This window comes from Pseudorca crassidens, chromosome 9 (genome assembly GCF_039906515.1).
Source record: "Pseudorca crassidens isolate mPseCra1 chromosome 9, mPseCra1.hap1, whole genome shotgun sequence".
NCBI classification, from domain to species: domain Eukaryota; kingdom Metazoa; phylum Chordata; class Mammalia; order Artiodactyla; family Delphinidae; genus Pseudorca; species Pseudorca crassidens.
In genome coordinates this window covers 25,718,690-25,746,000 of record NC_090304.1, presented here as the reverse complement: position 1 = coordinate 25,746,000, position 27,311 = coordinate 25,718,690, and the positions used below count along the sequence as shown (strand labels likewise).

Here is a 27,311-nt window from a genome sequence, read left to right as displayed (position 1 = left end):
AATCTCATTGCTCTGATTTTTTTTTTCTTTCTTTTGAAATTAAATAATTCTTTACCTCCTGCCCTCCACGGCTTGGTAATAACTCAAAAAAGCACTGGAAAGAGTCAAGAGCTGGGCTACTACTTGACCAATGACTCTCCAAGATCCTTTACTTCTTCATGCTGCAGTATCCTTTGTAAAATGAGATTCATAATATCCGGCCCAATTCTACAGATGGCCAGAATAAAAGCATTTAAAATGTTTTGGGAGAAAAGCATACGAATACTGTGACTTTAAAAAAGCAAATGATACAATATAAGAAGATGAATACAGCAAATAAATAACAGAAGAAATTGACAATCTTGAACAATGTCGTTACTGACTAGTCTCTTCTCTCTTTGCTACCTAATCTCAAAATATCTTGCAGCTCCATAGTGGCTGAAGTTTGTGTTCATACTGCCAAATGCTATAAGTCATTATAGGTGGTGGACCCCAAAGAGCTTTTACTTATGCGAATTCTGTCTAATGGTATTTATCATATTACCTGTTAAACTGAGAAGTTTTCAAAATATTATTTCAAATCAAGACAACAAAGTGTACTTAGTTTTTGTTGTCTTCCTGCCTAGGCTCAAAGAAAAGCTCAAGATTTTCAGATGACTACTTGTTTGAAAAAATGATGTTACAGCTATCCTGCCAGGTATGACTAAAGATAGCGAATAACAGTACAGAAAGCACGAAGAACAAGCAAATTTTATTAATCTCTTTGAATCTCTATAAAAACGTACATATTGATACTTAAACCTACTACCATAGAAAATACTGGAAAACACAATACACATGCAGGCACCCTGTTAGCTGAGTGATGACATCATTACACGTCAAAGAGCCTCTGGAAATTTCCGCTGTATATTCATGAGAGAATGAGAGTGAAAAAGGCAAATCATGTCTTTGTACCATAAAAGAAATCATTTTGACCTCGGAGACCCCTTGAAAGGATCTTGGAGATGACCCAGACCTAGGGGACCACGATTTAAGAACCAACGTAATCGATTAATTTTTAAGGTCACTTCCCAGTTCATAGTACTTCTCCGATGAATGTTTTGCTCTCCTTCGCGGACCACCCTTTGAGACCTAAGGTCTCAAGACAGAGCCCCTAGCCTAGTGGAACCCAAAGCGAAAAGCCCCGGACGCTCCGGGGGGTGCTCTGCTTAGCTACTGGGAGTCGAACACGCTCCCCTGAGTCGGCGGAGGACGCGGGATCTAGAAACCAGTCCCAAACCTGCCCCCCGCGCGCCAAGGCGGGGCCAGAACTGGCTGCGGGCGGCCGGGCTAGCCCAGGGCTCAGGGCAGAAGTGGCGGCGGCGACGGCGACAGCTACAGCGAGGGACGGCTCCCCGGAGACACCGGCCAACTGCCCGCCCGCCGCAGGTGAGCCGGCCCCCGGGAGGAGGAGCGCGGCCAGGTACTCCCAAGGAGCTGCTTCCTCCTTTTCCCACAGCTCCGCGGCCTCCCGGGATCAAGGCTGGGCCTGCGCCGCGCGTCCCCGTGCCGGCCAGGGCGGCGCTCCGCGGACCCCAGGCGCTTCCTCGAGCGTGCGGGCCAGTTCGGCCCTGCGGAGAGCAAGGCGAGGGTTTTGGGGGCGCCGAGACGGAGGGTCTGGCGGCCGCAGGGACTACCCAAGCACGAGGCTCCGGCCTGGGAGCTGCTGGAACATGCGCCCGGAGTTGCAGGTGCGGGGCCCGGCGGCTCGGCCCCGACGGGGAATGGGCGACTCGGAGGGGGCCACCTCGGCGGACCGGGCTCGATTCCAACGGAAAGCAGAGGGCGGCCGCGGCGATAGGTGCCCGCTCTGCCGTCTGCAGAGTCCGGAGGGTGGGGTGGGGAGGCAAGGGGTAGGGCGGAGGCGGCATTTGTCCCCGGGCACGCTCTCGGGGCTGCTTTCCGGGCGCGGGTCGGACGCCGGCGACCGAAACCGCGCGCGGGGCGCAGTCGCGCGGTGGCTTTGAGCACAACAGGTAGGTGATTCAGTTCCCACAGGAACTCAAAGTGCTGAGCCGGGGCCTTTTTTGACGTGGTTTTTGTTGGTTATTTTGTTTGTTTCGGTTTGTTTGACAGTTGCCAGACTATGTTTACACTCCTGGTGCTACTCAGCCAACTGCGCATACTTACCTTCGCGTTCCCTCACCGCACAAGAAGTAAAGAGGAGTTGAGGCATGCGGGAGAAGAAGGTAAGCCTGGCTTCCGGCTCCAGGAAAACCCTCCTGGAAACCCGACTCGGATTACAGAGCTCAAACCAGAAAGTGCAGTCTTTGAAACTACATGCCCCCATCAATCATAGAAGCACTAAAATGTCCTTTAATTTGTGGTTTATTTGGTAATGTTGTGGTTTGTTATGTTAAGTGCAATTTATACACATTCATTTCTGTGAGTTACTTTTGCTAAGTATATATTTAAAACCAGGTTGGTGGTTAACTGAATGGAAAACCTATTTCAACTTCTGAAAATCAGTGAGTGCCATTTTTCTAGATGAAGCTATGTGGTAATTGTGGTAATTATGAGCATAATTCTTCCAGTTCTTCCTGGAAAGATGGACAGGGAGACCAGGATCTAGTCCGGATGTGTTAGGAGACTCTGGGCAAGTTACTTAACCCCTTTCAGCTTGTAAAATGATGGGGGATGGGGAGTGGAATGATCGCTGAGGTCCTTTTTAACTTTTAAGTGCCTGGTTATCTGGGTAAAGTCAGAAGGTATGAGAAGATTAGGTTTGGGGCTTGCTAACCTAGAATTCCATACCTTGTGGACTCCAGGTCTTAGACTGATTTCTGCCCATATTTTGAAAGCCTAACCAGAAAAAACAGAAAAGAAAAAAAAATGGCTTTCATTTCTCCCTGCGTAGTCATTGTGCTTCCCTACCCAGTGCCAGTGCTTTGGATCTACCTCTCCACACATTCCTGTCCCTTATTCATTCTCATCAGATCCTACTCTTGTTTTCTTTTGGGAAGGATCTGTGACACTAATACTCCTGGATGACTTATTAATGATTAATACAGCTTAGTGTCTCAAACCTTCTAGGAGGGTGTGTGTGTGTGTGTGTGTGTGTGTGTGTGTGTGTGTTAAGATAGGGCAGTATCTTAACCTGAAGGAATCAAACACTGACAGCAGAATTCTAGGCAATTGGATAGGCTAGCCAGTGGGATGGGGGAGATTTGGAAGGAAATCCTTCTTGGTGCCTCCCAAGTTGCACCATATATGTAAGTCCACTCATACATAAGGTGGATGATCCATGCTCAGCAGGACCAGATGCTGATCTCCAGAATGCTTGGGAGTGTACTCATTCATTCACACGATACAGCATAAAAGACAGTCTCAAGGACATCACAAACTATGGAAGGAATTTAGAGATCATACTTGAGTGCAGAAGGCTGGAGATAGCTGTGGGAAATGTAAATGAAGAATCCTGTATATTTAAAAAGCTGATTTGTTCAGTAATAACCTCTTTATTAACATATACTATGTGCCGAGCTCTCTGCTAGGCACTGGAGATGTAGAAATGAAAGATTGTAATCCTGACCGGGAGGACTAATTCATCTAGTGGGAGAGGCAGGGTGTAAACTGATAATCTCCATAAACTCTGTGACAGAAGTTAAAACAGAGAGTTTCAAGAGCAGAGGAAAGAGTGAGTTAGCAGTAACTCTGTCTCCGGAGAGTTGTATGGCACAGAAGCCAGTGCTCTCTATCTGCAAATGAGATATAATAAATGTAGATATGAAAAGTAATTAGGAAAATAAAGGACCTTCAGCTGCATTCTGATAAAGCCCAAAGGTGGGGTTGAAATGACCTAAAAAGAATTTATTTAGAAAGCATGGGGAGACAGGAGAGAGGAGGAAAATGGAATATCTCAGTTGGTGGACTTAAAATAGGGGAATGCACAGGCAACTTCCTAGGATGGTCTAAGACAGGAGATAGAGATGGAAAGACAATCTGAGGCAGATACAAAGGTGCAAAGGCCAGTGCATCCTCCAGCAACGGCCAGAGGGAAAATAGGAACTCTCGCTGGAAGTTCAGGATGCTCCAGGGGCAAGGAAGTTTGCCTCTTTCAATTAAAAGCAAATCCAGGGCTACTTAGAACCCAAATAACAAAGGACAGTATTTCTCCTAAGATCATAAGGGAGGCAGGAAGATGTTTGATAAGGCACTGAAAGTGTAAGGTCAACCATGGACTGAATCAGAACTTTCACACTCAGGGAAGTGGTAAACAGCAGCCCCTCCTGGAGGGCATTTTCGTTGGCATAAATATCATTTCAGGAACAAGAAAAATATTTATGACTTGCTTTTTTATTTTCGTTTTAAATTGAAAGTCCCATTTGGAGGGCAGGGGCATTTTATAACTCAGAAAACTGACTTGAATAGGAGACCGACAATGAGAAATTTGGCACTGCTTTTCTAGCCAATAAAATGTAAAGATCTGGGCGTACCTGAGAAGTAGCAATACAGAGGCAGATTCTAATTCTCCATTCTGAAATTAGATTTCATGTAGTAAGTACAATATAGCTAAGTTAGGCAGGCTCAGAGTTACTTCATTACTGGTTTAATATTTTAAACCTATGCCAAGCTGAGTAATGGACTATACCTCTGAATTGCTTCAACTGGTAGAATTTAGGTCCAAGAGTTCCTTCCCACTACAGGGAAGTCAAGTTCATCCATTTATTTTTGTAAGTAATTTTTTTGGCATCTCTATGTGTCAACATCCTTTGCTTTAATGGAACTTTCCTTCTAGCTAGGGGAACAGAGTGGTAACAAGTAAGTAAAGCATACAGAACACCAGATGGTGATAAGTGCTATGAAGAAAAACAAAATATAGTAGGAGATGGGGATTGCCAGAGGTGGGTGAGTGGGGATGGGGTTCAAGGTAACATTCAACAAAATCCTGAAGGAAGTGAGAGAGCAGAGTGAAAGAAGAAAGTTCTATTTAGAGGAAACAGCAAGTTCAAAGGCAGGAGAGAACCAGGCACATTGGAAACCAGTGTAGCTGTGGGGGACAAGGAGAGCCCTTAGAGCAGCAGTCCCCAACCTTTTTTTTTTTTTTTTTTTTTTTGTTGCGGTACGCAGGCCTCTTACCGTTGTGGCCTCTCCCGTTGTGGAGCATAGGCTCCGGACGTGCAGGCTCAGCGACAATGGCTCACGGGTCCATCCGCTCCGTGGCATGTGGGATCTTCCCGGACTGGGGCACGAACCCATGTCCCCTGCATTGGCAGGCAGACTCTCAACCACTGCGCCACCAGGGAAGCCCGGTCCCCAACCTTTTTGGCACCAGCGACCAGTTTCTTGGAAGACAATTTTTCCACCGATGTTGCGGTGGATGGCTCAGGCAGTAATACCAGTGATGGGGAGCAATGGAGAGCGGAGCGGCAGGTGAAGCTTCGCTCGCTGGCCCGCTGCTCACCTCCTGCTGTGCCGCCCGGATCCTGAGAGGCCTCAGACCGATAGTGGTCCATGGCCCGGGAGTTGGGGACCCCTGCCTTAGAGGGCCATTGCAAGAATCCCAGTGAGAGATGATGGAGACTTGGAAAATTTTTCATTCTGTCTCCATTAGGTGGTAGTGTAAAATCTACAAGGAGACAAAGAAGAAGAAAGAACAAAAATATTTTATCACACTGGTCTACCCTTTAGAATATTTCTCAAAACATCTATCACCAATGATCCCATTTTGGCTTCCCCCTTGGTTCAAATAGCTCATATGTGTTATTTCTAACATAGAAATGAATACACTAGAATAGCACTGGCCAATAGAAATAAAATACAAACCACATAAGAAATTATCTAGAGCCATGTTTTAAAAAGTAAAAAAAAAAAAAAGGTGAAATTAATTTTAATAATGTAGTTAATTTAACCTAATATATCCAAAATATTTAACCCAGTATTTCCAAATATAAGCAATAGAAAGCACTGAGATATTTCATATTTTTTTAAACCATGTCTTTGAAGTCCCCTGTGTATTTACACTTACAGCACATCTCAATTCACACTAGCCACATTTCAAGTGGTCAATAGCCATATGTGGCTAGTGGCTACTGTATCGGACAAATCCAGCTCTGTTAAGATTAAGACCTGCTTGGAAAAGTGATTGATTAGTAAGGAAAATATCTTGGCCAAGGTGTGACTGTTCTCAAAGGCTAAGAATAAATGGCCAACCTGAGGTCACTCTCAAATTAGTATTAGTCTTCCAGACCATGCACTGTCGTCAGTCTTTTTTTTTTGGCTGCATTAGGTCTTATTTTTGGCTGCACGCGGGCTTTCTCTAGTTGTGGTGAGCAGGGGCTACTCTTCATTGTGGTGTGCAGGATTCTCATTGCAGTGGTTTCTCTTGTTGCACAGCCCGGGCTCTAGACGTGTGGGCTTCAGTAGTTGTGGTGCGTGGGCTCAGTAGTTTTGGTTCGTGGGCTCTAGAACACAGGCTCTGTAGTTGTGGCACAGGCTTAGTTGCACTGTGGCACGTGGGATCTTCCCAGACCAGGGATCAAATCCATGTCCCCTGAATTGGCGGGCGGATTCTTAACCACTGCGCCACCAGGGAAGTCCCTGTCGTCAGTCTTGATCCATCTTTCAGTTGCCCACTCTAATATATTCTTCCTTTAGTAATGGTTAGCAGTGAGAAATACCAAGACTTTTAAATTCTTATAAGCAGTTGGGGTAGTTCTCAGAGAGTTTCTGAATTCCAGTCTCAGTAATATGATCTGGAGCAAGATCACTTCAGCTTTGTGTGACACCAGAACGAGTTTGAAGTTTTCAGGTTTTGAAAATACTGCCTTGGTAGGATATTTTGGTTTTGTGTCAACCTGTGCTTAGCTATGGTGTTTACCATTTACCTTCCCTACATGCACACGTAGACGGAGTCTTATAAAACTTTGTAGACACATGTTTAGGGGCTGAGTGGAGGGAGCTACTCCTTTGGGAGGGACTGAATGGCTTTTAATTAATCTTATAATTAACTTATGATTTTATTAGCTTAGAAGTTTAAAATTTTTTGGTATAAACCTGATAGAACAATTTTAATATAAATGTATGAATTTATAATTTTAAAACATAAAGAGATCTTAGTTATTATTTAGTTCATATTCCCGTTTTCCAGATGAGGAAATGGCAACCCAGGGACTTCCCTGGAGGTCCAGTGGTTAAGACTCCATACTCCCAGTGCAGGGGGCATGGGTTCGATCCCTGGTCAGGGAATTAAGATCCTGCATGCCACACAGTGCAGCCAAAAAAAAAAAAAAAAAGTGTTTCAGGAAATGGCAACCCAGAGATATAAGTGACTTATCCCAGGATATAGCTGATAGCTAAGCCAAATCAAAAAGAAGAGTCTGTCTTCTAACTCTTAGTCCAGTACTCTGTCCATTACACCAGACTAATTTTTCTCAGTCAAGATAATAGGAAACCAACACTTTAGAAATAGAATAGTCTGGCCTGCCATTTATTGGAAAAATAATTGTCTAGAGGAAAAAGTGATACTCGAATAATTTTTATTTATGCTGATAATTTCGGACATAATCTACTCAAGTATGTTCTGGAATTTTTTTAGTATCTGTACTTCATATTTAGCAGGAATTATTTTTACTGATGATATTTCTTTTTGTCAGATTTTAAAACCACACAAGAAAGTTTGGTATAATTTAACCAGATCAAAAGAACTATATGCTTTTACCGTAATTAAAACAGGAATTTTCTGCCTTATTTTTTATCGGTGTTTGAAATCTTTCTATTTTTTTGCTAGTCTTTACATCAAAAGAAGAAGCAAACTTGTTCATACGTAGACACCTCCTATATAATAGATTTGATTTGGAGCTCTTCACTTCCAGTGACCTAGAAAGAGAATGCAGAGAAGAACTTTGTAATTATGAGGAAGCCAGAGAAATTTTTGTGGATGAAGATAAAACGGTAATTTGGTTGATATGTTAATTGGCTAGACATCTATTAAATTGTACTTAAGGAAGTGGCACTTTCAGTCAGTAGAGATTATGTGCCTTAAATAGAATTCAGATTGTATACCTGTTATCTCTTTCTACTTTCTTATATTGTAATTAGCCCATTTAGACTTGGCTTTATACTTAACTGGGCTTATAGTAATTATCAAATTATCAATTATGTCGTGATTTTCTGTGTTTAACATTATGATATTCAAAGACAATAATGAAGCAGAGTGAATTAAACTTCAGGATATTATTTTAGTTAGTTCTCTGACTCAGGCTTCAGTCATTCAAGACTCAGAGCAATTTTTTCTATTAGGACTTACCATTTTTGATTACTGTATTTATATTTCAAGTACTTATTGACGACCTATTATGTGCCAAGTGCTCTGCTAGAGACTGAAGATAAGATATATAGTCCCTGCATTCAGGATTTTATTGCTTGGCAATAAACCTTTAGAAGTTCTCCCTTAAAATACAATTAAATCCTATCTGTTAATCCTGAAAAGGTACAAAACAAACAGCCAGCACTGTCCCTGTTATAATCTGGCATATTCTTTAAGAATGACAAGTGACCCAGATTTTTCACTTTTTTGTAGATTAAATAACCCCAGCTCCTTTTCCCCTTCCTCAAGAATCCCATTTTACTCTTTGGTCAATAAGAACCTCTCTAGGTATCCTTTAAATGCAGGTGTTATTGAAACTTAGTTCTTTTTTCTTCCAAAATTGTGCCCAGATTCCATTCCCTGCTATTATCTGCTGCATCTACTTGAGAAGGGAAAGAAAGTCTACTCTGCGTTGTAGTTGTGCCTGTTGAAATTCTATTGTTTTTCACAAACCCGTTTTCTAATTTTATCACAGTTCCTTAAAAATGGCTTCCATTCTCTCAAGTAACACTGAACTTAAACAGTCTCAGGGATGTCTTTCCAAATCAATAAATAACTTTCAATAAAATTTCCTAGGAGACTGAAGGCTCATCTAATGTAGAAAAAAATCAGACTCCTTTTCAAACATGATAATGAGTCCCCTGCTTCAACTTCCACCTCTGCTACTTTCATCGACTCTCTAATGCGATAGTGTCCCCTGATGCCTGAGTGAGGGCTCTGGGCAGGTGAAGGGAGACTATCAGCGCACAGTAGTAGAGAGCTAGCACTGGCAATAATCCCCTGACCAATTCCAGAGTTGGAAGAAACAGTGGTGGATGGCAGTACTTTATTAGAGTGAGTCACGCCCTCCAGCATGAATGAACTAGTATCCTACCTGTGGCACATGCCAAGCGTTTACCACCCCTAGTCTAGGTCATTGAGACCAAATGAAATGACAATAAAGAAATTAAACAAACTTGGAAATTTTACCTTTCTCTTAGATGGCATTTTGGCAAGAATATTCAATTAAAGGACCAACCACAGAATCAGGTAAGGCAAGAATTGATCAATTTTCATGTTTTTTCCCACCCTCTATCATAGTACATTTTTAGTTTCATTGTTTGAGTTTGGTTGTTGCACAACATACATACTTTGTAAAGCCAAGGAAGATTTCTCAGTTATACACTGGGCTATCTAAGACAGAGAAGGCCACATTCATCTATTTACACACTGAAAATCAAGTTTGGTGAGATAGTAGGGAAATGAGATAATAGGCTTAATGCTATTTTAAACAGTCCAGCTAAGTCAAGACTTGCACAGAATAAAAGTAGGACTCTATTAGTTTCAAATAGTAAACTATTTTAATTTTTTTTTCTTTTTTACCATTACAAGTAAATGGAATACTTACGCTACTAGGTAAATTAGGATTGTTAGGTAGAATTAAGTAACTCCTAGAGAGGGGAGATCCTTTATTTTATCTACATTTATCATCTCTAGCTGCTTTTTAGTCAGGTTTGTTTTGTTTTGTTTTGTTTGTGTTTGACAGCTCTTTTTTCATTCCCCCTAGGTAGGGCCCCAGCTATAGGGAGACTATTACATAGCTACACCAGAATTGCTTACTACATTTATCTTAGTAGTTAATACCAAAATGTGTATAGTTGAACAAAGAACATGTTTATCCCACTTAGTGTTGACTTTCATCCATTTAATATAACATTTAAAATAAATGAAGCTAAGGACTTCCCTGGCGGTCCGGTGGTTAAGACTCCACGCTTCCAGTGCAGATGACGCATGTTTGATCCCTGGTTGGGGATCCTGCGTGCCGCACAGTGTGGTCAAAAACTTAAAAAAATTAAAAATAAATGAAGTCAGAGCTAGGGCTTTTAGGAAGTGTATCTAAATTTTTTCTGGTCATGTTTCTAGCACAGACTTTTAAAAGTAATCAGTATTAATTATTAGATGCCTAATAGCATGCTTACACCCAGCGTTGAATTTATTGAAATCATAGGTGGTGCTTTTCAGTTGTTATATTCATGTTATTTTAATGATTTATCTTAAGATGCTAACAGAGAAAAAATCGATGTTATGGGCCTTCTGACTGGACTAATTGCTGCTGGAATATTTTTGGTTATTTTTGGATTACTTGGTTACTATCTTTGTATCACTAAGTGTAACAGGCAACGACATCCAGGGTAAGTACCAAATAAAAATATTTAATTTACTATTATATGTTCTATACTGTCATTTTTAAATGGCTAAAAAAAATGGCTGCCTTTTTTTTAAAATACACTTTTGATTTTGGAATAATTTTAGATACACAGGGAAGTTACAAAGATAGCACAGAGAGTTCCCTTATGTCCTTCACGCAGCTCCCTCGTTGTTAACATCTTATGTTACCATAGTACATTTGTAAAACTAACAAACCAACATTGGTACATTACTATTAACTGAGTTCCAGCACATTAGTAAAGCTTCATAAAGGCCATAATTGTTTGCATAATAGAATCTCAACATCCTTATTAGAATAAAAAGTTATTATCTTATCTGTAAGTAGAGATGAGAAAGTGAAGAACTAACCTTATTCAACAAAAAGTACCACATGCGAAACAGGCTATCGAAATTAATGCTTATATATCCCTATTTACACTTTCAAATTCTATGAAGAAGCTAATGATGGTAACCAGGTGATAAAATGATTATGGAAATAGTGGTGATGGTTGTACAACATTGTGAATATAATTAATACCATTGAATTGTACACTTGAAAATGGTTATAACGACAAATTTTATGTTACACGTATTTTACCATAATAAAAACAACTTCTTTATTGTTAAGGTAAGAGTTTAGGGCAACAGATATGGAATTAAGATAAATCCATTGGAGGATAAAAGCTGAAGCCATGAGAGTAGGCAAGTTCTCTGAGTGTGATGAAAGGACAGAAGGCAAGTGACGGAGTCTTAAAGGATGCCTACAGTAAGGGTGCAGAGGAGGACATGCCAGCAAAGCGGGCAGAGGACAGGGGCAAAGTATAGTGTAATTCTATCCCCAAGCTGGAATTCCTGAACAACTCCCTGAGGCATTAATGTGATCATGGGCAGGGACTAAGAAGATTGTCTGAGACTTCTGTAAATCCTATAAAATTTTGAAAAGTGAGAGAAGATAAGGAAAATTTTGTGCAATTTTTCTTAAGCCACTATGTTTTGAGCTGAGAGGTTTCCCTTACTTAATAGACAGGAAATGAGCAAGTTCTTCCTGTTTTCTAGGGCTTTTGACTAAGATTTTATTCAATATGTCCTTCTCCACAAGCTGCAGCATACCTGGAAACTCACAGGTTAATGAAGAAATCGGAAAATATGTCTTTAAAGACTCTCCTTGCCTTTTATCTTTCCTTCTTTTCCACCCCATTTATAGTATTTTCCCCAAAAAGTCTCTGTATGCCCTCACATTTAGTAATTTCCCTCAAAGTCTGTGAGCACAGCCATTGTTCAGTGTCCTCATGCTCGACATTGTCTTCTCTCCTCTTTCCGGTTTTTCTTCATTTTTCTACTTTTCTGCACCACTACACCTTCTTACCTTATGCCTTTTTTCTCTGAAACCTTCTAGCTTCTTTCCTGCATGAGGTTAGAAGCAGAATTCAAAGACACGAGGAATAAAGAGGTGCATTATTATGCATATTTTCTATGTATGTTGTTATAAAATTTTGAAAACCTGGATATCTCTTATTTTAAAAGTTTAGTTATACTTAATGTTAGTACAGTATAATGCTGTACTGTTTACAGGTCATTTTTACATCTACTGTCTCTCTTTGATTCTCACAGAAACCCTTTATAGGGGACATTTCAAACTAGGTTAACCAGACATTCACTTGTGTTAAGGTTAACTTTTAAATACTTAGTAAAGTACCATTCATCAATTGTCCCAAGAAATTCTTGCAGCAGAGTTATGTGTTCTCTTTCTACATTTTGCAAGTCTGGAAGTGGGGGAAGGGTGAGGAATATTTGAAAAAGAAAAAAGTAAAAAATAAGATCATTGTTAGAATAGTTCGTCTCATTCCTCTGTAAAAACATGCCAAGAAATGGGAAACAAGATCTTTTCATTTCTTAGTCCCTATATTTTATGGAGGAAAACAGGCATAATATAATGCTGTCAGCTTATTTGAGATGTTCCTGGTGCATACTTTCTGATTTGAATCTTGTAAGAAATCACTGTGGAGACACTTAATGACTTTAATATAATTATATTGTTCCTGTAACTTAAATTTTGAAGGTCAACGTGGAAAAATTCATCTCTTCAAATAAAACATCTGTCTCTCCTGTTTCCTATAAACAAACAAGTAGAACTTTTCGTCACAAGCTAATGAATGTGGCAAGTGACAAGCCTACCATGAATACATTCCAGGTTTCTGACAGAGGAGGAATTGTGTTGACTCCTCTAAGTAAACTTCGGAGGCTATCAGTCACCTCTCAACTATTGAAGGGCTGATTATCCAGTTCCTAGATTTACACAGATTTTTTTCTTTTCTTCTCTCTGCAATTTTCCTCTCTCCTTCCGTCCAGTTCCAGATCTCATTATAACCTCCAAAGGAAAAGGCATTCTAAGGGGCAAATTGATTGATTCAGTTTGCAAAAGTTTGCAGTATTTTGGGTCTGCTAAGCTGTCTCTTATTGGGAAGAATACTGCAAATATTGACTAGAGGTTGGGGATTACCTATACATTTTAATTATCTTATTAGTCATAACTATAAGAGGTTAATTTAGGCATAGATGCTTCATAGGCAGCCAACTTCACAGTCTAAACAGATCAATTTACTAATGTCTAAATTTTAATTTGTAATTCACAAGTGAGAAGGGAAAATGTAGTTTCAAAACACCAGACCTGTGTTGCATTTCAAATTTCATTGGCTGGTGGTATAGGTGACAGAGTTTTGTGAAAACAGTGGCCATATTGAACTAGGCCTTTTTTTTTTTTTAATTAAAAAAATTTTTTTTGTAATTGTTGGACTTAAATCAATGGAGATCAATGGGGAAAAGATAATAATCTGAGAAAGGGAACAATGCAGGTGAAACCACAGAGATAGACCATAGAATTCATTGCACATACAGAGGAGAGTAAAGAGGCTACCTTGGCAAGAGCAGAGAGCTATAAAATAAAGTGAGGCCAGAATAAGGGAGGCTTTGAAAAGGAGGCACAGGAGTTAGAACTTGATTCAGTAGAAAGTAGGCTGCAGGTTAGACTTTTGCGGAGAAGAATGATATGATAGAAGTCCTGTTTAGGAGGGTTGGCCCAGGCAGCAGGGATTCAGTGGGGAACAGAGGAGAGAGAGACGGGCATCGCTGTTGTGATTATCTCTGTGGCATCAATTTCCTAGGCTTGGAGTTATGCTGCCTTTCAACAAAGCCTGGATTTGGTTTCACACCATACTTTGAGAAAATTTTAATTCAGGAGCAGGAGAAAGAGGGAATTCACGTGTTTTGAGTCCTTGTTACAGTGTTCCAGACATTGCTTAGATGCTTTACGTAAGACATCTTTCTCAATCCACACAAAACATCTCTGTTGAGGTAGCTATTGTTATCCCCATTTTATAGAGGAGGAAAGCTGAGTTAGGTTACCTTGCCTCTGGTCACACAGCTATGAAATGACAAGATCCTGTTTCTTACCCATGACTGACTTCAAAGTTCTTGATCTTTCCATTATATCAAGATTCTTTCAGAGTTTATGGGTAAAATAAAACTGTTGTTATATTAATAAGTCAGGTTCAGGGACTTTCCTGGTGGTCTGGTGGTTAGGATTCAGTGCTTTCACTACCATGGACTGGGTTCAGTTCCTGGTTGGGGAACTGAGATCCCACAAGCCACACAGCACGGCCAAAAAATTAAAACAATAAAAATAAATTGGGTTCACCTGTATCAAAATGTTGGATTTTTTAATATTGCCATCTTAACCTAAAAATGCTGCCTTTCCTAGACCTCAATGCTGTCTCTGTTTAGTTCTTCAGCCACCTACGCAAGAAGGGGCAGACACACTCCCTCCATCGTTTTCAGAAGACCTGAGGAGGCTGTCTTGCCTCCATTGCCACCTTCAGTGGAGGACACAGGATTACCTTCTTATGAACAGGCAATGGCACTGACCAGAAAACAGAATGTTTCGCCACCACCACCATATCCTGGGCCAGCAAAAGGGTTTAGGGTATTTAAAAAATCTATGTCACTCCCATCTCGCTAAGCCCACCTTGTTGTCTTGGTGATATAGGACATTCACATTATTTAAATGGTTTGTTTTCCCTGAACCAAAAAGACATGTCGATTCAGCCCTTTATGACAAACTGCAGAGAGTAAAGGAGGAACAAGCACGTGTACTATGCCACTGGAGATCTGTTAGCATCCTGGACCTAAACTTGATCATAATCAGCTGGATAAGGAACTTTGTATCTTTGCAGTTAAGAAGAGAGCACTTTTTTGTTCCTTTTAATGGTTCAAAAAATCTGTTATGGGTGTCACAGCTACAACTGGGGAACTATCTGTATCCTCTGTACAGAAGAAGTTTGTAGATTTCTTGTATTGAATACTAAAAAGGTAAGAATTTCTAACTATTAGATTATCCCAAGTCATAATATTTGACCTACTCTTTTTTTAGGATTTCTTTTTGGTTGGAAATACTTCACAGAATTTGGCATTTAAATATAAATTGGTGGCCTTTATATAATCACTTGTTTTTTTATTTTAAATTATTGCATAGCATTCACCATATTTTGCACGTTCTTATTGTGAACTCTTGCTATCAGTCATATTATGGGGAGTGGGGTCAATAGTTTTCTTTAAAAAAAACCAAACAAATACTTGATAGAGAGTTAGTTCTTCAGAGGGAACAGGGTTGCAATGTTACAGATTTGAAAGGGTTGTTACACCACCAAATAAAGGTACAGGCCTCAAATCTAGGAGTGACAACTTGATAAGTTGTGCATATTAATGATGAGTAGACACACCCATTTTCATTGCTATGTTGTCTGTATTGACTATAACTATTAATCTGGAAAATTTGTTGAATTTTATAAATAATAGTTGGAGAACCTGGAAGAAGTAATTTACTTTTCTGCTATCAAAATAATATTAAGTTACCAGCAACCCCCTGTATCTCTTAATGTCTAGACACAGAACACCATAGGTAATCATTTTGACCTATATTTTGTATTTTCTTCTAATTGTATGTATGACCAGTCTCCCCTTAAGAACATAGTAGAGTATAAGCTATAAATTTCTGGAACGAATGTTTGTGCACAAATTTATTTGAGTGGGTGTGTACGTATATGTGAATTTGTTTCCTCTTTGCAGGAGCTCAAAAAAAAAACATACTCCTGAGAAATAGAAAATTCTGTTATGTTTTTTGCCAGGCATTGCTTTTTTCCTATTTAAGACCATTTATAAAATTGTATTTTGTTTTATATTTTCACACAGGTGAGATTAAGACTCACATGCATTTGATAATTCCTTCCAAATTAAATGTTTAGAAAATATAAATCATATTATACTGTGTGTTTGAGTGTATGTCTCTCTTTTAAGACAGCATGATCTTAATGCAGATAAAAGAAAGATCTTAATCATTATAGACTGCTAAAGACTTTACCTTTTATATTTTCAGTCTCTTTGGTTGCGTGTTACAAAGAAATCATCTGGCAACATTTAGATATAATTAGGAAGAAGTCTTTTTAAAGCCACCTACGTTACCTATAAAAATTTTACTATTTGTCATACCTTGGCTTACATAAGCACTTTTCCTCATGTAACTTTGCACTTTGCCCTTATTTTAATCCTCTTTAAAAGGTCAGAGGCAAACTACTCACTTTAGCAATCACACTGAGGCATAGAAGGATAGCTTGACCAAAATCTAACATGTTGGTGAGAGCTAGGTTTAGAATGAACAAGCACACTATTCTAGGCCCATCTCATATCTATAGAATTACACTGTCTCAAATTATGAAATTATAAAATAGAGACAACTAAGTTTTATGAGAAATGTATAAACATTTGTCATATATACATAAATGTATATAGGTGCATATATTACATATCTGTATATGTATTCTCACACGTGTGTTTCTTAGGATGAATAAAAATATAAGATACGGGGGCTTCCCTGGTGGCACAGTGGTTGAGAGTCCGCCTGCCGATGCAGGGGACATGGGTTCGTGCCCCGGTCCGGGAAGATCCCACATGCCGCGGAGCGGCTGGGCCCGTGAGCCATGCCCGCTGAGCCTGCGCGGTGGGAGCCTGTGCTCCGCAACAGGAGAGGCCACAACAGTGAGAGGCCCGCGTACTGCAAAAAAACCCCAATATATATATAAGATACGATATATCTTTTATTGAATCACAATTTGAAATATTCCATGAACTTGTTTACTCCCATTGACTCACAAGAATCTAACTGCAAATCTAGCTTCAGAGCCTGTGACAACCCCTGTCACCCCAGCAGTAGCCTAGATTTGTCATGTGCCATCATTAAGTGTGAAACTGTTGCTCTGACTTGAACAAATCTAGAATTTATCATTAAGGTTATGAAATAACTGGTATTTGTAGAGCATCCAATGTTGAGCTCATAATACTTTAAATATAAAAAAGAAAATGTGATAGAACCATAATCAAATACTTATAATAATTAAAAGGAAAATATCAATATAAAATTATTGACACATATTTCTGTCCCATTCACGCTTTTCTATTCCTTGTATACTTTTGGTGGTGGGTTTTCTAGTTTGATTAATTTGTTTTGTTTGTGCTTCTTCCCTGGGTAACAAATTAGTGTTAACCATTAAATCTATTTTTGACACAAAGCTTTCTAATTAGGTATATCAGTTTTCTCCTCTATCACAATCAGGAAATGAATGTAATATGGGTATGAAAAGGGAATAAGCCTAGAAAAAGACAAGTACACATTAATAGGGTTATGCCTTCAGTAGGCTAGATAATTCTACACAGAATATTCTCTTTTCAAGATGAAAAAAATCAAAGAGAGCACAAATTATGACTGTGTCAAAGTTTTGCATCTGTTAATATTGTGCCCTCTGAGTGATTATACAGAGCTGGGTGATAATTCTCAGAACAATTAAAAACTAGAGCAACAGCATCCTCTGTGTCTGGTTTCCCGTTTGCCTGTAAAATTCTAATCATTTTTTCCTATTTCTCAGATAAGTTATGTATGTGTGTACTTTTCCTATATGTGCAAGAGAATTTTTTAGTGAGAAAAAGTTTGTTAGTGCTGTTTAAAAGCTTAATTTCATATTATTCATTTTGCTTTTGTTCTAACTGAATGTGAAATAAATTAGTTACTAGTTTGATTTGAAATGTATGTGACATTTATACTACTAGAAGAGTGTCTAGAATTTCTGTAATTTTTTTAAAAACTAGATTCTTTTGTAGATCCTGCCTGTGTAGCATTTTGGAACACATATGATATATAATGATGCCTTCAATCTTCTGTATTGTGTGTTTCCTTCAACATTTTTTGTCGTTTACAAATGTCTCCCTAACAGTTTAAGAGTTTAAGGCAATTCAGTACAAATTTGTCAGCATTTTCATTATCTGGAAAAAGCAACCCATTTTTGAATGCATATTTTTCCTACAGGTTTGATTATATTTTGGTTTTAACGGATTTGTTATCACAGACACTTTTTATACATGTGAATAAACTTTATGCTAAGTAAATATTTGTTGCTTGTTTCAATTAAACATTCTTCATATAGTGGCATATAATTATATGAGTTAAATGTGAACAACATGTTGCATGTTTTCAAAACAATGTTTACAGCATGGTATTGCTGTATGTATCTTTCACCCAGTGGTGCTAGCTTTCTAAACAGTTTAGTTGCAGTTGTGAAAGTGCAATATTCCTTAACACTGTTTTAATATTTAATATATTGTTTGAAGCAAATTTATAATATATTACTCCTTAAAACTGAATTTACTTCTGTGACCTATATCTATACATAAATTAAAAATCAAAAAAATATAGTAATGTTACACTAAATTATAGGAGTAATAGTACCTCCAACATAAGAGAAACACAAGTAATACTATGTATCATACACATAAATAAACTGATTATTTTTTTTTATTTTTTTTTTTTTGCGGTACGCAGGCCTCTCACTGTTGTGGCCTCTCCCTCCCATTGCGGAGCACAGGCTCCAGATGCGCAGGCTCAGCGGCCGTGGTTCACGGGACCAGCCGCTCCGCGGCATGTGGGATCTTCCCGGACCAGGGCACGAACCCGTGTCCCCTGCATCGGCAAGCAGACTCTCAACCACTGCGCCACCAGGGAAGCCCTAAACTGATTATTATTAAACATAACTTCATGTTCAACATTTAGACCACCTTAAATTTTTTTATCCAATTGAATAATCCATAAATGTTAATACTTATACTCCTTAAAATTACTTTAATCAAGGAAATGAGAAGACAAGGTAATGACTAGGAGAAAACATTTGCAAAAGACACATCTGATAAAGGACTGTTATCCAAATTATACAAAGAAGTCTCAAAATTCAACAGTAAGAAAACCAACAACCCGATTTAAAAATGGGCAGAAGACTTGAACAAATACCTCACCAAAAAAGATATTTAGGGGCTTCCCTGGTGGCGCAGTGGTTGGGAGTCCGCCTGCCGATGCAGGGGACACGGGTACGTGCCCCGGTCCGGGAGGATCCCACATGCTGCGGAGCGGCTAGGCCCGTGAGCCATGGCTGCTGAGCCTGCGCGTCCAGAACCTGTGCTCCGCGGCGGGAGAGGCCACGGCGGTGAGAGGCCCGCGTACCGCAAAAAAAAAAAAAAAGATATTTTGGTGACAAGTAAGCATATGAAAACATGTCCAACAGCGTGTCATTGGAGAATTGCAAATCAAAACAACAAAGAGATACACACCTATTAAAATGGCCAAAATCCAGAACTGACAACATTAAATGTTGGTGAGGATGTGGAGCAAAACGAACTCTCATTCACTGCTGGTTGGAATGCAAAATGGTGCAGCCACTTTGGAAGACAGTTTGGCAATTTCTTATAAAACTAAACATACTTTTACCATTTGATCCAGCAATGATGCTCCCTGGTACTGACCCAGATGGATTGAAAACTTATGTCCACACAGAAACCTGCATATGGATGTTTATAACAGCCTTACTTATAATTGCCAGAACTTGAAAGCAACCAAGTTGTCCTTCAGTAGGTGAATAAACTGTGGTACATTCAGATAATGGAATATTATTCATTGCTAAAAAGAAATGAGCTATCAAGACATGAAAAGACTATAGTGGAAACTTAGATGAATGTTACTGAGAGAAAAAAGCCAATCTCAAAAGGCGACAAACTATGATTCCAACTATATGACATTCTAGAATTGGCAAAACTACAGAGGTGTAAAAAGATCAGTGCTTGTCAGGGATTGGGTGAGGGGGTGGGTGTGGAGGATGAATTTTTAGGGCAGTGAAACTACTCTGTATGATACTGTAATGGTGGATGCATGTCATTATACATTTGTCCAAACCCATAGAATGTACAGCATGAAGAATGAACCATAATGGGCTTTAGCTGATAATGATGTGTCAATGTAGGTTTATCAATTATAATAAATGTACCACTCTGATGTGGGATATTGATAGTGGGAGAGGCTGCTCATGTGTGGGGATGGGGTATATGTGAACTCTATACTTCCCACTCAATTTTGCTCTGAACTGCTCTAAAAAGTAAAGTATTAATTTAAAAAAATTACTTTTATGACAAAAAGTTTTCTTAGGACCAATTGAAAGTTTTTTTTTTTAAATACTTCCTTATATTCTGTTGAAGAGTAGGAAAAAAGAGTGTATTGTTTTCGTTATGTGTTTTATGTAATATTTAACTAGGTGAAGTCTATAAGTAAAATTTCAAGAAATTCAAAAATATATCCTCGGACTTCCCTGGTGGCACAGTGGTTAAGAATCCACCTGCCAATGCAGGGGTTCTGGGTTCAAGCCCTGTTTGGGGAAGATCCCACATGCCGCGGAGCAAGTAAGCCCATGCGCCACAACTATTGAGCCTGTGCTCTAGAGCCCATGAACCACAACTACTGAGCCTGCGAGCCACAACTACTGAAGCCCACGTGCCTAGAGCCCATGCTCCACAACAAGAGAAACCACCGCAATGAGAAGCCCGCACACCGCAACAAAGAGTAGCCCCCGCTCGCCGCATAGAGAAAACCTGCACACAGTAACAAAGACCAATGCAGCCAAAAATAAATTAATTAATTAATTTAAAAAAAAGAATCCGCCTGCCAATGCAGGGGACATGGGTTTGAGCCCTGGTCTGGGAAGATCCCACATGCTGTGGAGCAACTAAGCCCATGTGCCACAACTGCTGAGCCTGTGCTCTAGAGCCCACAAGCCACAACTACGGAGCCTGTGTGCCACAACTACTGAAGCCCACGCACCTAGAGCCCGTGTTCCACAGCAAAGAGAAGCCACCACAGTGAAGAGTCTGCGCACCACAACAAAGAGTAGACCTGGCTTGCCGCAATTAGAGAAAGCCCGCACGCAGCAATGAAGACCCAACACAGCCAAAAAACAAAAACAAAATATATGAATCTCTAAAAAAATGTTATAATATATATGTATATATCTCCTAGATTTTGATTGCTGTGACAAGATAATGAAACACAGACACAAACTCTAAAAAACTAGGTGGAGTAGCCACATTTCATCTAAAGATAGAACCTGTCCTAACAGCTTATTAAATATGCTTAAGAAGGACAACTCTGAGGGCTAAAACCAGAGAGATTTGGAAGGTGAGGGTGATTAGAAATGTCCTTACAAAGTTAATGCAGGATTGTCAAGTCCATTGCTGACTCAGCGTATTTTTCTCACTCAGGGACCAGAAGAAATGATGTCAGGGTCACTGGTAAATAGATTAGGAGGCAGAGGCTAAAAGACGCTATATAAGTCGGAACTCTAGTTGAAAGTCACAAAAACTTAATTCAAACTGGTCTACAAAACTGGGAAGTCTGCAGTTGGAACTGTCCTCAGGGACTTAATATCTCAAGTTCTAAAATCTGCTTCTTTGTGTTAACACTGTCCTGCTGCCCACAGGCTTCCTCCATTCTCAGGGGAAGGCACAGCCACAGGCTTACATTATACCTGCTTAGTGACTGCAGAGAAGCAATTTCTCCCATCCAAAGCCCACAGGTTACCATCAAGATTCTAACTGGCCATGCTTGGGTCACATGACCTTAGCTAGGCCAATGAGTGGGCAGGCCTGGTTCATGTACCCACCCTGTATCCAGAGGATAGCATACCATGATTGGAAGTTGGAGAGAGAGAGTTCCCTAAAAGAAGATGATGCTGTTACTAAATCAGGGGCAAGCGGATATTGGGCAGAAAAACTAGCAGCTCTCTACTTCAGACATCAAGAATCATCCCAAGGCGGGCGGCAAGATCAATCAGAATCTCCTGTCACAAACCAGATGACGTGGGGCAGGGGTTAAACAATGCAGAACCAAGAGGATGGTCAGAAAGAAGGCGATTAGACAGTAGACGTAACCTCATTTCAAATCAATTAACATTTGTTGAGCACTGTAGTAGTTTTCTTTCGCTGCATAACAAATTACCACAAATCTGACGACTTCAAACAAACACACATTTATTATCCCACAGTTTCTATGAGTCAAGAGTCCAGGCACCACTTAGCAAGTCCTCTTCTCAGGGTCTGACAAGGCTGCACTCAAGGTGTTGGCCAGGCTGTGTTCTCATCTGCAGCCTGTGTCGTGGAAGAATCCACTTTCAGGCTCAGTCAGGTTGTTAGCAGAATTCATCTCCTTGCATCTGTAGAACTGAAGGCCTATATGGACTGGAGGCTAGAGGCCAACCTTAGCTCCAGAAGCCACTTGCAGTTCCTAGAAGCCACCAGCAGTTCCCGGCCACATGGGATTCCTCTATACCGCTGCTTATTTCATCAAGCCAAGAGAGAGATCGCTAGAGTGTGTCTGCTAGCAAAGTAAAGCCTTATGTAATGTAACATAATCACAAGGGAGACATCACATTATCTTTGCTATACTCTGTTGGTTAGAACAAAGTTGCAGTTTCCACCTGCACTTAAGGAAGGAGATTCTACAAAGATTTGAATACCAGAGGTGAGAGATCATTGGGGATCACCTTAGGGTGTGTCCACCATAAGGATCTATCATGTGTCAGTCTCTAGGCCAAACGCTTACTTTACAGCAGGGGTCCCCAACCCCTGGGCGGCGGACCAGAATGCGAACCTGTTAGGAACGGGCTGCTCAGCAGAAGGTGAGCGGCCGGCGAGTGATTGAAGTTTCATCTACTGCTCCCCGTCTCTCCCCATCGCTTGCTTTACTGCCTGAACCATCCCCTGCCCCCACCATCCGAGGAAGAATTGTCTTCCAGGAAGCCACCGGTCCCTGGTGCCAAAAAGGTTGGGGACCACTGCTCTACAGGATCTTTCATTTCTTCTGACCATGTTAAAAGTCTTTCAATTGCAAAGTTTTATGTAAACGTGAGTTAACACCTAATAGTAGTAGTATTACAGCTTTTGAAAACTTTGTAATGTTTCATTATTTACCATTTTCATTTCATTTTATTCTTGTTCATTTTCCAACAATTCCTAGCATTAAGTAGCTTTAAACAGATTAAAGTACTTATATCAGAGATTATAATATTGAGAACAATTTGAGAAATTGGTCCTATTCCTTAGCCGGCTAAGGCACGCCCAAAGGAAAAGTAGTTGAAAAGAGCGGATCAAATCCCTCATTCTTGCATGAACTTGAATGTTTTCTGTACTCTCAAATTTGATTTATAATTTAGCTAAGTGTAGTGTTCTAGGTTAAAAAATCATTTTACTTGGCATAATGTGGATATTGCTCTAACATCTTCTAGCATCTAATCACCATTAAGAATTCTAACAGTGTTCTGATTCCATTTCTTGACATATTTATTTCCCTCGGGAAACCTTTTTTTTTTTTTTTTCTTAAACGATGGAAATTTATTTTCTTACAATTCTGGAGGCTAGAAGTCTGAGATTAAAGTGTTGGCAGGGTTGATTTCTTCTGAGGCCTCTCTAGCTGGCTTGTGGATTAGCCATCTTCTCTCTGTTTTTGCACGGTCTTCTCTCTCTGCGTCTGTCTTAATCTCCTCTTCTTGTAAGGATACCAGTCATATTGGATTAGGGCCCATCCTAAAGACTTCATTTTAACTTAATTACCTCTTTAAAGACCCTATTTCCAAATTCAGTCACATTCTGAGATACTAAGGGTTAGGATTTCAAATCTAAAATTTTAGGAGGACACAATTCACTCATAACACTGGTCTCCCTGTTTTTGTTCTTGTCTCCTGAGGTCTAGTTTTCATCCTCTGGTAACTTGCAAATTTTCTTATCCCTGGTGATCTCAAATTCACAATTCTGGGCCTTGGTTTTCATTTATTGTTCATGGCAACAAGTGCCTCCTTTTAATGTGAAGTTCTGTGCCCCGTAATTCTAGAAAACTTTCTTGTATAATTTTTTGCCACTTTCTTCTCCTCAGTTTTCTCTACTTTTTGTATGATTCCTAATGGTTGAATATTGGACTTTCTGGATTGATCCACTATTTCCAATTTCTTCCTCCAGCCATTCTTCTTTCTGCATAAGTTCTTATACTTTAACTTCTAACTCTATTAAATTAAACATTTTTAGATTGTCATGTTTTTAATTTCCAAGAGCACTTTTGTATTCTCTGATTTTTTTTTACACATATAACAACTTCACTGGTGTATAATTTACATGCCATACAATGGAGCCATCTTCACCGAGCAGTTCCATGAGTTTTAACAAATGTAGACACCCAAGTAGCAATCATCCCAACTGAAGAAATTTCCCATCTGCCCCTTTCCTATCAATTCCCTGACTCTCCAGCCTCAGGCTACCACCAACCTATTTTCTGTCACTATAGATTAATTTTGCCTATACTAGAATTTTATATACTAAATCAAATAATATGACATGTATTCTTTAGTGTCTGGTTTCTTTTACTCAGCAGAATATTGTTGCATATACCAGTAGTTTATTCCTATTTATTGCTGAATAGTATTTCATTGTATTGGTATATCACAATTTGTTTATTCACCTGTTGATAGTATTTGTGAATAAAGCTACTATGAACATTCTTCTACAAGTCTTTGTGTGGACATATAATTTCAGTTCTTTTGGGTAAGTACCTCAGAGTAGTACTGCTGGTAATAGATGGGCGTATGTTTAACTTTATAAGAAGCTACCAAATTATTTTTCAAAGTGGTTGAACCATTTCACATTCCCAACAGGAACGTATGAAGTTTCCAGTGGCTCCCACATCCTTGCCAACACTGGCTGTTGCAGTCTTTTAATTTTATCCACTCTGGTGGAATGTAGTGGTATCTCATTGTGGTTTTAATTTGCATTTCCCTGATGACTGATGATATTGAGTATCTTTTTTTTTTTTTTTTTCCGGTACGCGGGCCTCTCACTGTTGTGGCCTCTCCCGTTGCGGAGCACAGGCTCCGGACGCACAGGCTCAGTGGCCATGGCTCACGGGCCCAGCCGCTCCACGGCATGTGGGATCTTCCCAGACCGGGGCACGAACCCGTGTCCCCTGCATCGGCAGGCGGACTCTCAACCACTGCACCACCAGGGAAGCCCTTGAGTATCTTTTTAAAAATTTTTTTATTTTTGTATCTTTTTATATGCTTATTATCTATTTGCATATCTTCTTTTTATCAAGTGCTCATTCAAATCTGTGGACTTTTTTTTTTTTTTTTTTTTTTTTGTGGTACGCGGGCCTCTCACTGTTGTGGCCTCTCCCGTTGCCGAGCACAGGCTCCAGATGTGCAGGCTCGGCAGCCATGGCTCACGGGCCCAGCCGCTCCACGGCATGTGGGATCCTCCCGGACCGGGGCACGAACCCGTGTCCCCTGCATCGGCAGGCGGACTCTCAACCACTGCGCCACCAGGGAAGCCCTGTGGACATTTTTTAATTGGTTAGTTTCTCTTCTTACTTTTGAGCTACAAGTGTTCTTTGTATAGTCTTGATACAAGCCCTTTGTCAGATATGTGTCTGGCAAATATTTTCTCCTAGTCATAGCTTGCCTTTTCATTTTCTTAGCAGTGTCTTTCAAAATGCAGAAGTTTTAAATTTTGATGGAGTCCAATGTATCTGCTTTTCTTTTATGTTCATTATTTTGTGTGCCCTGTCAAGAAATCATTGCCCCAAGATTGTAAAGATTTCCCTCTGTTTTCTTCTAGACATTTGACAGTTTCAGCTTTAACATGTAAGTCTAATTTTTGTGTATATATGAAGTTAGGATTGAGATTCATTTTCCTCCATTCAACTATGCAATTGTTTTAGCAAGATTTGTTTAAAAGCCTATCCTTTCCCCACCTAATTATCTGAATTATCTTGGAATCTTTGTTGAAAATCAATTGATGATATACCTGGGGCCCTCTTTTATGTTTCATTCATCTCTGTCTATCGTTATGCCAATGCTGTACTGTTTTGCTCACTGAAGCTTTGTAGTAAGTCTTGAAAAGAAGTAGTGTAAGTCCTACAACTTTATTCTTTCCCAAAATTATTTTGGCTATTCAAAGCACTTTGCATTTCTATGTATATTTTAGAATTAGCTTGTCAACTTCTAAATCAGAATACTTTGGGGAATTTAGAATTGCATTAAATTTATAGAAAAATTTGAAGAGAATCACCCTCAACTATTATGAATCCTCCAATCCATAATATATTTTTCAAGATATTGAAAATATTTCTCAGCAGTGTTCATAGATTTATGTATACAAGGATTGCATATATTTTGTTAAATTCATCCTTAAGCAGTTTGTGTCTTTTTATGCTATTCAAAATGCTATTTTTAAAATTTAATTTTCTAACTCTTAGGTATACCCAACAGAATTAAAAACACATATTCATGTAAAAACTTGTATACAAATATTCATAGTAGCATTATTCATAATAGCCAAAAAGTGGAAAACCCAAATGTCTACCAACCTATGAATGAATACACAAAATGTGGTATATCCATATAATGGAATATTATTCAGCTATAAAAAGGAATGAAGTACTGATAGATGCTACAACATGGATGAAACTTGGAAACATTATGCTAAGTGAAAGAAGTCAGACACAAAAGTCCACACATACTGTATGATTCCATTTATATGAAAAGTCCAGAATAGGCAAGTCCATAAAGAAAGTAGATTAATGGTTGTCAAAGGCTAGGGGGAGGAGGGAATGAGAAGTGTTTGCTATTAGAAATGAGGTTTCTTTCTGAGGTGTTATAAATGTTCTAGAATTAGATAGTGGTGATGGTTGTACAACCTTATGAATATACTAAAAGCCACTCGATTGAATACTTTGAAATTAAGAGTTTGTGAATATTTTTAGAAATATTTTTCTCAATTTTTAGAAATTGTATTTTCCAATTGTTTATTGTTACTATGTAGAAATACAATTGTTTTTTTACTTATTGACCTTGTATCCTGTGATCTTGCTAAATTCAATTATTAGTTCTACTTTTTAAAATAGATTCCTTAGGATTTCCTATGACATAAACAGGACATTCACAAATAAACATGACATTCACAAATAAACATAGTTTTATTTTTTTCTTTCTGTTTTCCTCACCTTATTGCTCTGGCCGAACCTCCAGTATGATGTTGAGAAGAATGGTGTGCCTGAGAGTTTGAAAGCAAATGTAGTAAATGTTAGCATTTATGAAATGTTAATGAATGATACAGGATATGCTTTGTATTATTCTTTATTCTACTCCATGTCCAAATAAAAAGTTAAAAAATAATTGAAAACTATGTGCCAAGCACTGTTCCAAGCACATACTGTTATTTAATTCTCTTAATACCTCTATGAGGCAGGTATTATTACTAAGTAATAATTTTACAGGCAGGTATTATACAGAAAAGGAGACTGAGGCACAGAGAAGGTAAGTAGTCTACCCAACTTCACACAGTA

At 39.3% G+C, this 27,311-nt stretch overlaps 1 protein-coding gene and 1 long non-coding RNA gene across 5 annotated transcripts in view; one reads left to right on the top strand and one right to left on the bottom strand.

Annotated features, from left to right (window-relative positions):
• Window positions 1-1,283: 1,283 nt before the first annotated feature.
• On the top strand, window positions 1,284-18,001 carry PRRG4 (proline rich and Gla domain 4). 4 transcript variants are annotated; one of them, XM_067749502.1, is made up of 6 exons: window positions 1,284-1,407; window positions 2,095-2,207; window positions 7,748-7,911; window positions 9,307-9,355; window positions 10,365-10,497; window positions 14,294-18,001. In XM_067749502.1, exons 2-6 carry the CDS (start codon window positions 2,105-2,107, stop codon window positions 14,526-14,528), a joined length of 684 nt encoding a protein of 227 aa, XP_067605603.1. In that variant the 5' UTR covers window positions 1,284-1,407; window positions 2,095-2,104; the 3' UTR covers window positions 14,529-18,001. The 4 variants fall into 4 exon arrangements, with proteins under 4 accessions (XP_067605603.1, XP_067605605.1, XP_067605606.1 ...); XM_067749504.1 differs by having other exon boundaries at window positions 1,323-1,441; XM_067749505.1 differs by lacking the exon at window positions 1,284-1,407 and adding an exon at window positions 1,577-1,709.
• LOC137230317 (uncharacterized) overlaps window positions 4,263-27,311 on the bottom strand; it is a 30,658-nt gene continuing 7,609 nt past the window's right edge. The window contains exons 3-5 of the long non-coding RNA XR_010946091.1: window positions 26,970-27,019; window positions 7,679-7,836; window positions 4,263-5,587 (exon numbers count right to left, since the gene is read on the bottom strand). This is a non-coding gene — a long non-coding RNA (uncharacterized lncRNA). The remainder of the gene's footprint in view (window positions 5,588-7,678; window positions 7,837-26,969; window positions 27,020-27,311) is intronic.

Bases quoted from the DNA above. Each gene is read 5' to 3' on its own strand.
- PRRG4 (XM_067749502.1), top strand. From the start codon at position 2,105: ATGTTTACACTCCTGGTGCTACTCAGCCAACTGCGCATACTTACCTTC. The intron at 9,356-10,364 runs GTAAGGCAAGAA...ATTTATCTTAAG, and splicing joins AGGACCAACCACAGAATCAG to ATGCTAACAGAGAAAAAATC. The intron at 10,498-14,293 runs GTAAGTACCAAA...GTCTCTGTTTAG, and splicing joins AACAGGCAACGACATCCAGG to TTCTTCAGCCACCTACGCAA.